The sequence below is a fragment of the Corvus moneduloides genome, chromosome 9 (genome assembly GCF_009650955.1).
Source record: "Corvus moneduloides isolate bCorMon1 chromosome 9, bCorMon1.pri, whole genome shotgun sequence".
Classification (NCBI taxonomy): domain Eukaryota; kingdom Metazoa; phylum Chordata; class Aves; order Passeriformes; family Corvidae; genus Corvus; species Corvus moneduloides.
The window spans coordinates 29,081,643-29,095,956 of record NC_045484.1 but is presented as its reverse complement, the minus strand read 5'-3'; the positions used below and the strand labels follow the sequence as shown (position 1 = coordinate 29,095,956).

General features: G+C 47.1%; 2 protein-coding genes across 3 annotated transcripts in view; one reads left to right on the top strand and one right to left on the bottom strand.

Moving 5' to 3' along the window:
* FGGY (FGGY carbohydrate kinase domain containing) overlaps positions 1 to 6,698 on the bottom strand; it is a 259,987-nt gene extending 253,289 nt beyond the window's left edge. The window contains exon 1 of one of the 2 annotated variants that reach the window (XM_032117383.1): positions 6,568 to 6,698. The gene's annotated coding sequence lies outside the window, so the exon portion shown is untranslated. Of the gene's footprint in view, positions 1 to 5,886; positions 5,906 to 6,567 lie in introns of those variants that run through there. The other variant, XM_032117385.1, reaches the window with a different exon arrangement.
* Positions 6,699 to 12,037: 5,339 nt separating this feature from the next.
* On the top strand, positions 12,038 to 13,941 carry JUN (Jun proto-oncogene, AP-1 transcription factor subunit). The gene has a single exon (XM_032117389.1). It carries the CDS (start codon positions 12,397 to 12,399, stop codon positions 13,339 to 13,341), a length of 945 nt encoding a protein of 314 aa, XP_031973280.1. The 5' UTR covers positions 12,038 to 12,396; the 3' UTR covers positions 13,342 to 13,941.
* The last annotated feature ends 373 nt before the right edge of the window (positions 13,942 to 14,314 follow it).

Genomic DNA, 14,314 nt, shown 5'->3' with positions numbered 1-14,314 from the left:
TTCAGTTATTTTCCTTTCGGTTTTGGGATTTACTGCATCAGAATGTCCAAAAGAAAATGGCTATAACTACTGAAGTCAGAGTAACAACTGAAAAACACGTATCAGTAAAAACCATTCTTTAGTATGTCAGCCCACATGAACTAAACCCAGCTGAAAACTTCTGAGAAATTAAATTAAAATAAATAACTGTGAGAGTTAAGTAAACAGTTCCCTTACTGGATTTGTTATAACTGACTAAAACCTTTCTTCCTCTTTCCACATTAAAGGAGAGGCTTAAAACCACATTTTGCATATTTTACTAGTTCAAACCTTTTCTAACCTGGTTCCCAGGTCAGACCAAGTCTAAAAAAACTTTAAAAAGTGAATCTAACATTGTTCTAAAATAACAGAATCCAGCTGAGTGTGAACAATAGGACTATCAATAAATTTCTACTCTTATTCCCAGACCCAGGGTGGAATTCTAAACATTTTTTAGCCCTTAAGATCACAATTTATTGAACTGAACTTGCACACTAGCTTTAGCAATCAATGTTACCCATTTGATGCCTCTGAATGCTTTCACCAGAGAGAGGAACTGCACGTTTGGAGAAAGAAAAACATTTCTGTGATTGTTTTAAAAACCACAGTTGAAAGTTTCTTGAAAGGTCAGAAAGCAAGTTCTCCTGGTAGACACAGATTAGCAGGCAGAGGGTAGGCAAGGTGCTCAGGGTGTATGGGAAGGGTAATCCATCAGACTGATAGCACCACTATGTATATGGTACAATTATATCTTATCTCCCCAGCCCTGCAACCAAAATAAACCCCATGGAAGCCTTGGAGTCTGCTTCTGTTGTCTTTAAGTACACACCCCTTAGGGTGGCGACCCAGGACACACCACACGCCTTTTACCTCATGTAAGACAAAAGCAAAACAAATATAATCAGTATTTTTCCTTTTAGGACTCTCACTGAGCCTCTTTGATGTGTTTTCCCTAATCGTTTTCTCCTTTTAATCATCACACTCAGGGGTTTCTCTGAGCTTATTATGGTTTAGGTTTTATGTAACCTCTTCCAGGCGGGCGCCTTCCCAAGCTCCCAGCACAGCAACTGCTGTAACAGTACACAGCAACTCTACACCGAGGAATACCTTGGCCAAATGAAACCAAAAGGGAAATTTAGATGAGTACATTCTGCTTAGGTTGGAATTTTGGCTCAGACACAAGAGTTCACACTCCTGGTCTTGCAAAAAGAAGCTCTAACGGAGATACTGAAAATGAAAGTACCTCTTCTACTTCAAAGCTGAAAATCCGGCCGCTACTACAAAGTGTTTTTCTGCTCTGGGAAATTTTGCTTATCTACACCCGTTCATGAAGGGGAAATCCTTGGTCCTGCAAGTTACCTGTGGGTTTGCCATTCACTTGACTAGCCCTGAGACTCTGCCAATATGATTTACTGGTATAAAACTAGTTTAATTTCCAATTCCCATGTGGCTGCTTGCCAATATTTCTTTGTCTTATGAGCAATTATTCACATTTACATTTTATCTTGATTCTCTTTAGCAACATTCCTATTTACACAGAGAATCCTTCCATGGATTACTACATTCTTTTCAGTTTTACCTAAGAAGTGCATTGGTGTCCTATAGTTCCAAAATTTTCCTGATCCCCTATTACCAAAATGGCTCAATTTATAACAGGAACTATGTAAAACTCACATAAATGAAATACCTATAAAATATCCTGTAAACAGCTGCCCCCCATCTAAGCTGCCAGTAGATTCATGAGGTTCTGAAGTTAATTTCCATTTATCAGCTAAGAATTACTGATATCACTGATACTCATTTCTGTTGTTCCATGTCAGGACGCTGCCCATGGAGGAAGCAGGAGCTGGGACAAGAACTGGAAACATTTCCTTCACGTGGGAAGGTGCCCTGCTAAGAAACTGCTAATTGAACCTGACAGCAGGCGTATAAACAACATTAGAGGGAGTGCTCACACATGTACTCCCAATAAAGGGGAGGACAAGGCGGTGAAAGTCAGAGCTATTACAAGACAAATACAAATTAAGGACATTGTTTTTAATCTCCAGGATACTAAAATATTTCTGAGAGCTCCCACTGTTTGGGAGAAGAGGGAGGGAAAGAAGGGGGCAGGGGAGCAGTGAGCTCTGCTAAGACTTTTTTAATTGTTTCTGTCACGTTTTGTGGGAAAATCATTCTAGAGAAAAGCAAGAGAGGATTTCGAAACTAACAGAAAAAGACTTGCTAAAAGGTACTTTGCTCTCTGTAAAACTTCCCATGGGGCCTGAAAAAGCACCCTGAGCATGCCCTTTATCACACAGCTTTGCATATTGAATGCTGTTTGTTTCAGAGGCAGTTGTATATTTTTACCTGGGGGGTTATTCCTGTAAATTGTCCCCTGATTACTGATCTGTAAGAAGCAAGTGAAGGAGTCAGAGCTACCACAAAGATATAAATACAATTATTGAAGTTCATGGGATTTTCAACATCCCCCCTCATTTTCCCAAAACTTTAACCTTTGAGTGAACACTGCCATATATATTTTTTGTTTGGCTGCCTGGTGGGCTACCTGAAAATCATCAGCACTCTGAGAAGAAAGCTGCTATGGTTTATTCAGAATTTCCTTAAACCGAAGTCCTGCTGTGCATTACCATTTCCCAGAAAGGTGCATTGTTCTATCAGCACCCCTATCAAATTCAAGAGCAGAGACGCGCTGTCGGGACGTGCAGCAGCTCAGATAGGCCGGGCTGTTGCAATCCTGTTGCAATCCTGTGCAGAAAACAGAACGTTAACACCGGCATGCTGCTCCCACGCCCTCCCCTCGCCAGGCTTCCCATTAACTCCGTGACACCCTGCAAGGCACAGGATTTATTTACACAACACCACTCTTGAGACGAGCCTTTGTTCGGCTGCAATGTTGACAAGGCTTAGGAAGCACTACCCGCCAGAGTAAAGGTGTATTAAGCATCAACTGAGGATGAATGAAATGCTTTGAGACTCGCTTGATCGAGTTTCCAGCTGCAGCACAATTCCCTTTTAGCCAGGAGCTGCTGGGACAAACTGGGGAAGCTCCTGGCTTTCACAGAGAGCAGTGGCTGGCACTCACATGGAGGTTCCGCGAGGACTTTAATCCGGGATATGTGGTGACACCCTGAAAAGAAGCAAATTCCTCTCTGCCCAGCCATTCATGTTTTTGCTGGGCTGCAGTTGGGATGTGTTTCCCAACACCCTTCACCTCGCGGCTGTGTCAGCGCCAGGGAGGGGACAGCGTGGGAGCCGGAAGGAGGCAGGACTGGCTCTTGTGTCAGCAGGGCCGGCCGAGCACACGGCGCGCCCGACGTCATTCCAGGCGCTGCAGATTTACATCTGCTCAGGAGCGCTCCTCCGTTTTCCTTAAAAAGCATGTATGGAGAGCAGTTTACAGCGTAACGTAGGTGTAAAACCAGGCAATCTCAGGAGCAGATTTATGGGGTGGAAGCGTCCAAAGGGGTCATGAGCTTCACCTCCCCACTCCTGCAGGGGCAGCGGCTGTGGCACCCATCCTCTTCCCTGAGGGGAGTATAAGGCAGGAGAATTCCCGTGTTTCACGTGGTCATCTTCTTGCCAAAGGTCTGGACTGAGAAACAGGGCTTATTCTTTAAGAAACGACCAGTGGGAAGCTGGAGAGGTGCTGGTGCTGTGCTTCAGCATCCCCCTTCTGGGAAGCTGCCATGTGATAATTCCTCCTGCATGAACACCTCCAAATCACTGTCAGAGCCCCTCAAAGCACAGGCTCTTAATGTAAAGAAAACAAAATAAACCCCTCAAAAAGCAAGCCCATAGCAACTGGAAGATATTTGGTCAAAAATGTCAAAGAGTGAGAGTTAAACTGGCATAAATCTAAGTGCCAGTATATGCTCCGCACAGTCCTGGGTCAGATTCAAAATGCATTACAAGACTCATGAACCAATAAAAGCGTCAACGATTGATATCCTAAAAAAAAATGGGGGCAGTAACAAATATTTTATACCAACAAGTTAATCCTAGATCTTCCAGATGAAAATCCATTGCTTCTCCATACCTATTCCTTAATGCATTTTTAAAAATAAAAATAGTTCATATCACTTGTCCAGCATTTATTCCCCCCAGATCTGCCTGCTTTACTAGGACTTCAGTCTCATGTCCATTTTACAAGCAGGGGAATCAAGCTACAAAGATGCTAAAGGTGATTAAGGGCCATTCAGCAGGGAGGCAAAAGCAGGGAAGAGTGCAGTTCCCATTTGACTCTGTTCTCCTGTTTTTCCTCTTTGGGTATACAGAAAATAAGATTACTTCTCATTAAACTCACAAGGTTATAGTAAAGAGGTGAACAATTTTTTTTGCCAAACTTTTAAAGTTTTCTTAGTTGTCTTGAAGGGAAATATATTCCCCACCAGTACTGCTTAAGGGTTAGGTAAATACTCTGCTGACCAATAACAGAAATGTGAAATATACCCCTGTTCTTATTAACATTTATGTAATAATCCAGGGCTGAAATTGGCTATCATTGAACTGACCTCAGATCTCTGACATAAATGCCTATATGAAGCACCTGGCAATGGGCTGGGAGCATCCACACCCAGAAGTGCTTTGTCTGGGCTTGCAGCTCTGCCAGCCACACACCTTTTCCTACACCGGCTGCAAGGAACGCAGGAACTGGAAAACATCAGCACAAAACGTGCTTATGTAGAGCAAGGCTACTGTTGTACCATTAACTCTTACAACACACGTGCTTCACCTCCCTCACATGACTTACCTGAGCCCACAGCCCTCTCCTCACTGAATAGAAACCTCTGGAAATCTGTGCATGTTGCAACTGGTACCTAGCTTTCTAAATACCACACAGCCACGTCTGGAATGGCTTTCTAGTTGTTCCCTATATAAAAAAAAAGGTAAAATTTAAACCAATCTGAATTTCAATTCACAGCCTTTAGGCCTTTGCTTTAGTGTTGTGCTTTTATTCTGGAAATTCTCCTTGATCTTATGAACTTGTTTTTAACATACTCAAGTGTTACTGCTTTTTTTATGTTTCTTATGTTCTCAGCAGACTGTAAACAGTCCTGTGAGCTGAGCAACCCATCTGCCAAAGACACCACCAGCTGCTCATGGACCTGCTCTAGCACACATGGGAACATGCAGCCTGAGCCCATTGTAACAACACAAGATCTCAGGTAGCGATCCATGTGATCCAAATGATTCTGAGCTAAATTTTCCATCTCTTTTTCCTTCTGAAACAAGGGAACATATAGATGCTGTAGTGTTGGCAGCTGCATACAATTTTTACCGCAGAAAAGAGGAAAGAACAGCAATTTTGAGGGGTTGAGTATCCTGGAGAACTCTCCTGTGAAGTCCTGAGGGTCTGCTGTGGGTGAGACTGGGACATTCCCAGCCCGTGAGGGGACAGGGCTGCCCGGACAGGGAGGAGCAGCTACGTCACTGTGTGATAGCTCAGCTAGGATCAGAGATCAGGTTGTTGTTTATTAATCAGGTGGGTCTGAGGAAGAGAAGCAGTTCAGTAGCACCTTCTCTAAAACAGAAGCCTTGAACTCTGCTTGTGCTTCCAGGCACCATCCTTCCCAGGCCGTGCCCTTTCCTCCCTACATTGCCTTCCTTGGCTCTTTGGCAACCCTAACTGCTCCCACACCATGACTCCAACATAAATGACTGTCATCCACAGTGAATGTTTCCTGTTCATTTGAATTACGTGAGCAGGCACTCTGTAAACTTCCCCACAGGCTCCACCACACTAATCCCTGGGAAGGAGCAACCTGCAGAACCTACTTTCACTGTTGAATGCTTTCTCTGTTTGTTGCTCCTCCTGTCAGAGCCATTACTTGAATTCAGACAGGTGTCCTTACATCTGTCACCCACCAGCCACTGCTGACATTCAGGAACAGGAACTCGCTGTCCGTGGCCAGAGCAGGAAAGCTTGATTGCTCCCTGGAAATCCCTGAGCTCTGTGCTGCTTTTCACTGGGCAGTTTTGGTCTCACGCAGACTCGCTTCCTCCCCTTCTCCTGTTGCAAGTACTGCTTTATCCCAGGTAGCCAGGAGCCTACTGTGCCAACAGCTGCTAAGACAGAGCAAGGTGTCAACTTTGACAGGATGCCAGATTGTTTATTAATTAAAAATTTAAGTACTCTGAATCTGTCCGGAGACCCTAATCAAAACTGAGCTATTTTACCTAGGGCTCTGAATGGTTAAATCCAGTTATTCTGAGATTTTCACTCACAACTGGCAACCAGAAATAAATCCATTTTGTTGACATTACTGTCTGTTTATTGAAATACCCAAAGACCACAAAGCTAACTTCAGTTCTCCACAGTGAAACCCCACCTCAGTAACATGGGAACAAATGCACGCTTCCAGCAGGATCTTTCCCCCTGAACACAATAAATATCTTTTCGAAGGCGTTCACCTGCTTCCCCAGCACTCAGCATCAATATGCTTCTATTTGTATGGTACATTTTTCCTGCTGCCAGCTCCCAATGCCAAGCAGAGCCGTCTGCTTCCCATATGCCACCCGTCCTCCAGTGCCTCCTCTCCTGCTTACCTTCTCTCTCTGGGCTCCCGCTGTGGATCAACTGCTACTCTGCCAGCCTTCTTGGTGTGTAGAGGATTTTTCCGACTGCAAGCTCCACACGATGGGAACTCTGCCCAATTCTCTATTTCCCGGAGCACCAGCTAAGCTGTGGTATAGAAATAATGAGCACAGAGACATTATTGGTGTGACATTTAGATTTGTAACATCCCAAACATCCTCCTAGAGCAAGGTGTCCCTGCCCAGGGCAAGGGGGTTGGGAGATGATCTTTAAGTTCCCTTCCAACCCCAGCCATTCCAGAATTCTAAAAAGCACAGGAAGCAAGGCCCCAGGGTTCTTTTCAGACTCATCTCTAGACAAGGTAGTTAACTTCTACTTGCTCAGGGTTTTGTAAAAATACATACAAGTGTTAGAATAAAAAATTATAAAGTTCATTACTTATTTGAAAATGTATTTCTGAGCACTTGCAGTGAGCACTGAAATCCTCTATAAAGCCAGCTGGGAATAGGAAGCACAACAGTGAGAAATTTAATGTAACTATTGAGTGAAGAGGTCATCCCATCCACTTTAGAGACAATCCTATCACACCTTTCATTCAGATATTGCTGCACATAAACATCCAGGGTTTGAATTGCTCAGGCAGCATTCTTAAGAAAATGAAAAACGTTTTTAGTGGTTCTTCCCTCACTTCTGCAGCCATTCTGTGTTTTTACAGCACTGCTGTCCTGCCCCAGAGGTAACCCAACAGGTCTTGCAAAGCCTCCTAACTTTGCCCCACCTCCATCATTCACAATCTTGTCTCTCTAACCTACTCATTTTCCCCCATTCCACAAACTATTAGTTTCAAAGAAATTCAGAGATTAATTAAAATGATTGGTGGGATGAGTAGGTGAGGGGGACAGGCTAAAGGGCTTGACAAGAAGAAAGATGAAAAGGACTAAGTGCGTATGGCTTGGTTATGCGATGACTAATGGAGGGTGGAGGAGATGGACACGATACTCATTTACAAGTGCCTGTGGTTCTGAGGAGCATTTTTCATGTGCAAAATAAAGACTCGCTCAAGACCGGCTGGGTTTTTTCAGAGTTTTGGTTCCCGAGTCCTTCATGTCAAGTTGTGAGTCCCACTCTTCCCCCAGCCTATGCATTCCCACCTTTCCCTTGTGTCCCCAAATGTAGGGATTTATTTTTATTCCAGACTCAGTTCCTGGATCTCCACCTGGCCACAGGAGTCCTACTGGGAGCAAAGAGCAGGAGGAGAGGCCACGGAAGCCGGGGGTGGATGAGGTGGCAGCTCTGCCACACCTCTGCTGTGCTGCAGACTTGGACCCACTTGAACTGACGACGCAAACACACCCTGAGGAACCAGGAAGGAACTGGGACCAGCAGAATCTGGGAATTATTTTACTTCCACTTGGCCTGAGGAAACTCTGTTCCTCGTACCCTCTCACTCGCACCTTCTTTTACTATGCTTTGATGGAGTAAATAAGAGAAAAATACTTGTTCCTTCTAACTCTTGTCTCCCCCAGTTGGAGAAATCTGGTCTATAGTAACTCCTTAGGCAAGCAGAAAGCAGTGTGAGAAGATACAGTAATTGCCAGTTTTATTCACTTTAAGAGGTAAAGAAGGAGATCACGTTTTGAAAGCATGAAGTGTTTTTAAAAAAAAAGACAATCTATATAATAATTTTCTATACAATAAAAATGTTATGGAAACTTCTCTGAGAACAAGAAAAAGCAAAATAGTCTAACATATCGAAAGAAAATTGTATGTTTAAATATTTAATATACATGTAATGTATATATCTCTAATAGAAGAAAAACTATACGGAAAAAAGAATTTTTTTTCTGCAAGCACTGTTTCCAACATAAAAAAATCAGGAACTGCTATGTATCCTTTTTTCTTTCCTTTTTTTTTTTCCCCAAATGATTTCGAAATAAGCCAAAAGCATTTGAGATACAGGAGTGAAACAAAAAAAACAAACCCATTTATTCCTGGACACCAAATATAATTTAGACGGATGTGGTGTGTATAAGAAATTTTAATTTGTCCCTGAAAAGCCATTTAATTATTCAGATTATCTGATTGCCTCACTCAGGCTTCTATTGATTGATTAGAGAAGTTTATAAATCAAAATCTGCATTACTGCTGCCTAACGCATCGGCCTCTCAGCAATACAGGGCAGGGATTGGCAATTCCTACCCACAAGTTTGTTTATTGAGCCATGTAAATGGCTATGGTTTGTACCTGGGTCAGGAAGTGTTCCTTCATCCTACTAAAGGAATATTTACTTAAGGACGTCAGGAAAGGGGGAATAAAAGTCCTGAATTAATAGGTGTTTAATAAATCAGGGCATAGCCACCAGAATTCCCAGCTCCTAGGCTAATGGCCACAAAGGATCATTATCCATCAGTCCCACTTCTGGATCTGCTCTACTCTGAAGGTCTCAGGTGCTGAACCTGGGACTGAAATCTCAGCCAAGCCCTCCCTAAGGTCCCATATTAGGCAGAAAATCCTCTGGGAGCAGCCAAGAGCTCTTGCCTTTGATTTCAGAGCTCTCCTGCTCTTCACAAGCAGCTTGACTCTATTGCAGCCTGGACCAAATAACCCCCAGTGAGCAGCAATTAACATAATGAGTGTCCCCCACAGCTACAGGGCCTCAGCTCCAACACGTCTCCAGCAAACTGGAATGTCTACTCCTGAAACTCCGCCTCTGCAAGAGGAAGGAAGTACAGAACTGAAATGGGTGGAGGGGAAAAAAAATTAAATTAATCCCTCCAGCCCAATCTAACCCTCACTGAAGTTAATCAAAACCTTGCATTGATATCAGTGGGCTCTAAAGGCAGTTTTTCAAATCTGTAATAAATAGAGTGGTTTAAACTACACTGAGCATGTTCCTTGTAGTCTGAACTTTGCTTTCTAGGACAAAAGAAACATGCAGAAGAAAACCCCGAAAGATAAAACAAAACAACTGAACTCTTAACCAATTAAATACATGAAGTTAATCAGAATAAATTTTATTAGTAGTATTTGTCTATACAGCAAATTAATTGCATGGCTTCCTATGTACCACAAACCACCTCCCGTTTTTAGCTTTATTTGGAAATATTTAAAATATTTTATTTCAAAATAAAAACCTCCACACAATAAACGACTTAGAATTCAAGTCTTGCATTTCTCCAGAATTTCTTCCTTGCCCTTTATAAACACAAAAACTGCGGGGTGACACAGAGAAGATCATTTATGGGCTATCTCCGGGAATTGTAACACATCAAGGACCGCCACATCAGGTCCGACGAGATACCCATCTCTGACAAGAGCGAGGAGTGGATCCCTAGGGAGGCACACGAAACCAGGGATGCCCCTCCAGGCACAAGTCATTTGCAGCTCTGGGATTTCCAGAGCCAGTGTAAATGTTCTGGGATTCACAGACCTCAGGTGATTTCTCTTCTGTGAATTCATCCAGTCACGTTAAAATCCTTCAGCCCACCCTTGCCTGAGAGTTCCACCGCTGAACCACAGTTCTGTGAAGACATTTCTCTGGTTTGTTCTGAACCTGCTAGTTTCACTTGATGCCCCCTGGCTCTGGTGCCAGAAGAGTCAGTCACTGGTCTCTATTTATCTTGCATGTAAAGATTAAAAAGATTGAGCAACTGCTTTGAGCACTCACTGCACTAATGAATTTCAGAGATCTTATGCATGTGCAGTAACTTAGTGCTGTTTGGCTGAACTGTTTCTGCAGCTGAAGTCTGAGTTACCTGCAACCCAGAGAGATGCTGCGAGGACACCAGCAGCACACAGCAAGCCCCCACATCCATTCCAAACTTTGTATTTTGTGCCACAGAGCGTTAACACAAACACTGCATGTATAATTTCCATCATTCCAGTTAACACCAGTGCCCACCGTGTGGCCAAACAGGGCCAGGTGGGAACACCAGGAAAAACGCGAAGAAAAAAACTCCAACAACTTCAAAGAGGGGAGCTGGACCTTCACTTTTCTTTCACAGCTGCTGATGCTCTGTTTGCCTCATTGCTCCTTCCTATACAGTAACTGGTAATTATGTCATTATATCCAGAAAAAAACAGCACTGGAGAATTTGAAAGTGTGTTTTCAAAACTGGACCTAAGTTTGTCAGCTTCACATATTGTGAGAAGGGATTGAACCTGACAGACCAAGTTCTGCAGTGACAAAAAGCTGAACAGCAGGTAACAGCTTCATGTTGGAAGCATACGGAGCACTTGTTGCACTGCCGGCAATCAAACACAGAAGTACAGCCCTGCAGTCCCTGTGCCCCGCCGTATTGTCACCGTCTGTCCTCAAATACCTGCTGCACTTTATTCCAGAGGTAGCTGCCACTCAGCATTCTCAAATCCCCACCACCCCGAGAGAAGGGTGTGTGCGGGGCAAGGTAAGAAAAACGAATCCCTTTTATCAGCGCTCTGCCCTGGAACGCCGCTCGCACCGAGCAGCTCCAGCGGACCAGACAGCTCCCATCTGTTGCTCCGAGGGGAACATGCCAGCACAGACTTTTCTCCTCCACCCCGATCCTTCGGCTCCAGCCCTTATTTTCCCTCCAGACTAACCTGGAGGTATTCCACAGCAATACTAGGGCACTGTCTAAAATTAGGCCGTCGCTGTCCCCTCCCCGTGAAGGACAAGTTCAGAGAACCCCATCCGCAACCCGGCTTTTTCCTGTCGGGTTTTATTTCCCCTCTGTATTCTCCTGGTTATTATTCCTGAGGCCGGGAATTGACGTCCCGGGTCTCTGTGAAGGCAAAGCCGTGCCGGGGGGCGGAGGTGCGGGGGCGTACGCGAACGCCCGCGGCCGAAACCCGCGGCTCCCGCAGGGCTGGGCGGGCGAGCGGGGACGGCACAGGCCCCACGGGGGCTCAGCCCGGGGCGGGGAGCGCGGGGCGCCCGCGGCGGTGCCACCCCCGGCGCTGCCTGGAAGCCGCGGGGGCGGCGGGACGGGGAAACCACGTGGGGCTCCCCGGGAGCGCCACCTGAAGGGCCGAACCACCGCCGGGGGAGGGAGGAGCGGCGAAGCAGGGGGGAAACACCGCAGCCCGAACGCCGGCGGAGGCACCGGCCGCCAAGCAAACGAACAAACACAGAAACGAAGGCGCAAACACACCGGGAGCGGCGGCGGACGGCGGGCCGGGGCCGAGCGCGGGGCCGCCGCCGTTGGTTCGGCGCCCGCTGAGGAGGCGCCCGGGCGGCCCCGCCAGCCAACCCCGCGCGCGCGGGACGCGGTAACCAGATATTTCAAAAACAAAGACGTCAGCCCACACTGCCCCGCGCGTGCCCCCCCGGCATTACGTCATCCCACAAGGCCCCGCGCGCTCAAGAAGCTTCTGAGGGGGGGTGGCCATGGCGACCCGGGCCGGGTCCGCGCGCCGGGCCCTGGCCCCGCCCCCCCGGGGACGGGGCGGTGGCAGCCAATGGGGAGCGCGCGGGGTGACATCATGCGCTATTTTTAGCGGGCTCGCGGCCGCTGATAAGTGAAGGGCTGCACGGCGGGAGCGGGCGCAGAGCGCGGGGCGGGCGGGAGCGAACGAGCGCGACTGAGTGCGGGTGCTGGGACGGTGGAGCGGGAATAGCGCGGAGCCGGGCAGGGAAAGTACTTGTGACGGCGGAGCGGCGTCCCGGCACCACCGGCAGAAGGAGGAGGAGGGCGGCGAGGCGCCCCGCCAGGCCGGGCGGGCTCTCAGCGCGGCGGCGGCGGCGGCAGCAGCAGCAGCGATCCAGTAAGGCTCCGCGTTTCCCCTTCCCCGGGAGGGTCGGGGTGCCCGCGGGGAGCTGAGCGGCGGCCGGGCAGCTTCCCCTTCCCGGACTGTGTTCTATGAGTGCAAAGATGGAGCCTACTTTCTACGAGGATGCGCTGAGCGCCGGCTTCGCGCCGCCGGAGAGCGGCGGGTACGGATACAATAACGCCAAGGTGCTGAAGCAAAACATGACGCTGAACCTGTCCGACCCCTCCAGCAACCTGAAGCCGCACCTGAGGAACAAGAACGCCGACATCCTCACCTCGCCCGACGTGGGGCTCCTCAAACTGGCCTCGCCCGAGCTGGAGCGGCTCATCATCCAGTCCAGCAACGGGCTGATCACCACCACGCCGACCCCGACGCAGTTCCTGTGCCCCAAGAATGTCACCGACGAACAGGAGGGGTTCGCGGAGGGCTTCGTGAGAGCTTTGGCCGAGCTGCACAACCAGAACACGCTGCCCAGCGTCACCTCGGCCGCCCAGCCTGTCACCAGCGGGATGGCACCTGTGTCCTCCATGGCCGGCAGCACCAGCTTCAACACCAGTTTGCACAGCGAGCCCCCGGTGTACGCCAACCTCAGCAACTTCAACCCCAACGCGCTCAGCTCCGCGCCCAACTACAACACCAACAGCATGGGATACGCGCCCCAGCATCACATAAACCCCCAGATGCCCGTGCAGCATCCCCGGCTCCAGGCTCTGAAAGAGGAGCCGCAGACTGTACCTGAAATGCCGGGGGAAACTCCTCCCCTGTCCCCCATTGACATGGAGTCACAGGAGAGAATCAAAGCCGAGAGAAAGCGCATGAGGAACAGAATCGCGGCGTCCAAATGCCGGAAAAGGAAGTTGGAAAGGATTGCTCGGTTGGAAGAAAAAGTGAAAACTTTGAAAGCCCAGAACTCAGAGCTGGCATCAACTGCCAACATGCTCAGAGAACAGGTTGCACAGCTTAAGCAGAAGGTCATGAACCACGTCAACAGCGGGTGCCAGCTCATGCTCACACAGCAGTTGCAGACGTTTTGAAGAGACTCTTCAGCGAGAACTGTGTTGTGGTACAACTAAACGGGAAAAATCCAAAGTGGCAGAGGCATAAAGCTAATGGCAAAAGCTGAGAGGCTGAGTCCTGCCTGTGCTCCGCAAAGCGCATGTGTGGAAAGACTGGCAAAGCCTTCAGCTGGAGCCGGGAGTGCAGCGGCCAGCGCTGCTCCGGGAAGTGCTGTTCCTGCTCGGATGAGATGTCAGATCTTCGTTTAACATTGACCAAGACCTGCATGGACCTAACATTCGATGATCATTCAGTATTAAAGGTTAAACTGCAATAGAAACTGTAGATTGCTTTATGTAGTATTCCTTAAGAAAAAAAAAAAAGTGGGAGGGAGGTTTGTGGGAGGCTGATAAACAAAAAAAGAACTGTTCTGCCTGCCTTCAAGTAAATCGTGTATGTACATATCTTTTTTTATTTTATTTTATGAAAGTTGATTAATGTCAATAAACTACTTCATGACTTTGTAAGTTATTTTTATGTTGTTTATTTGGGCACTGCCCAGTATTGTTTGTAAATAAGAGGCTTTTTTTTAGCACTCTGAGTTTACCATTTGTAATAAAGTATAATTTTTTAATGTTTCTGTTTCTGGAAAAAATTCTAGAAGGTTCTATTATATTTAAGAAAAATAAAATAATTAAAATGTATTTTCCCCTCACACTTTTTTTTTTTTTTTTTGGCTAGTACCTGAGTTGGGAAAATGCCCTTTGAGCTGCACTCTGAAGGGTAGGGATTATGCTGAACTTACTCTATAACTCCAGATATGTCCTGGAAAAGGTGTGAGGAGGGGAGGGAGAAGCCAGGTCATGGCCACTAAACTCATACAACTTTTGGGGTTGTCCTGAAGTTGTATTTCCCAGCTGCAGCCTGCCTGCCTTGCCTGCTGCATTCTTGGGGCCCAGTTTAGACATCTGACTTCAGGCAGGGTTGTGGAGGGGTAGAAAGGCAGGGAAT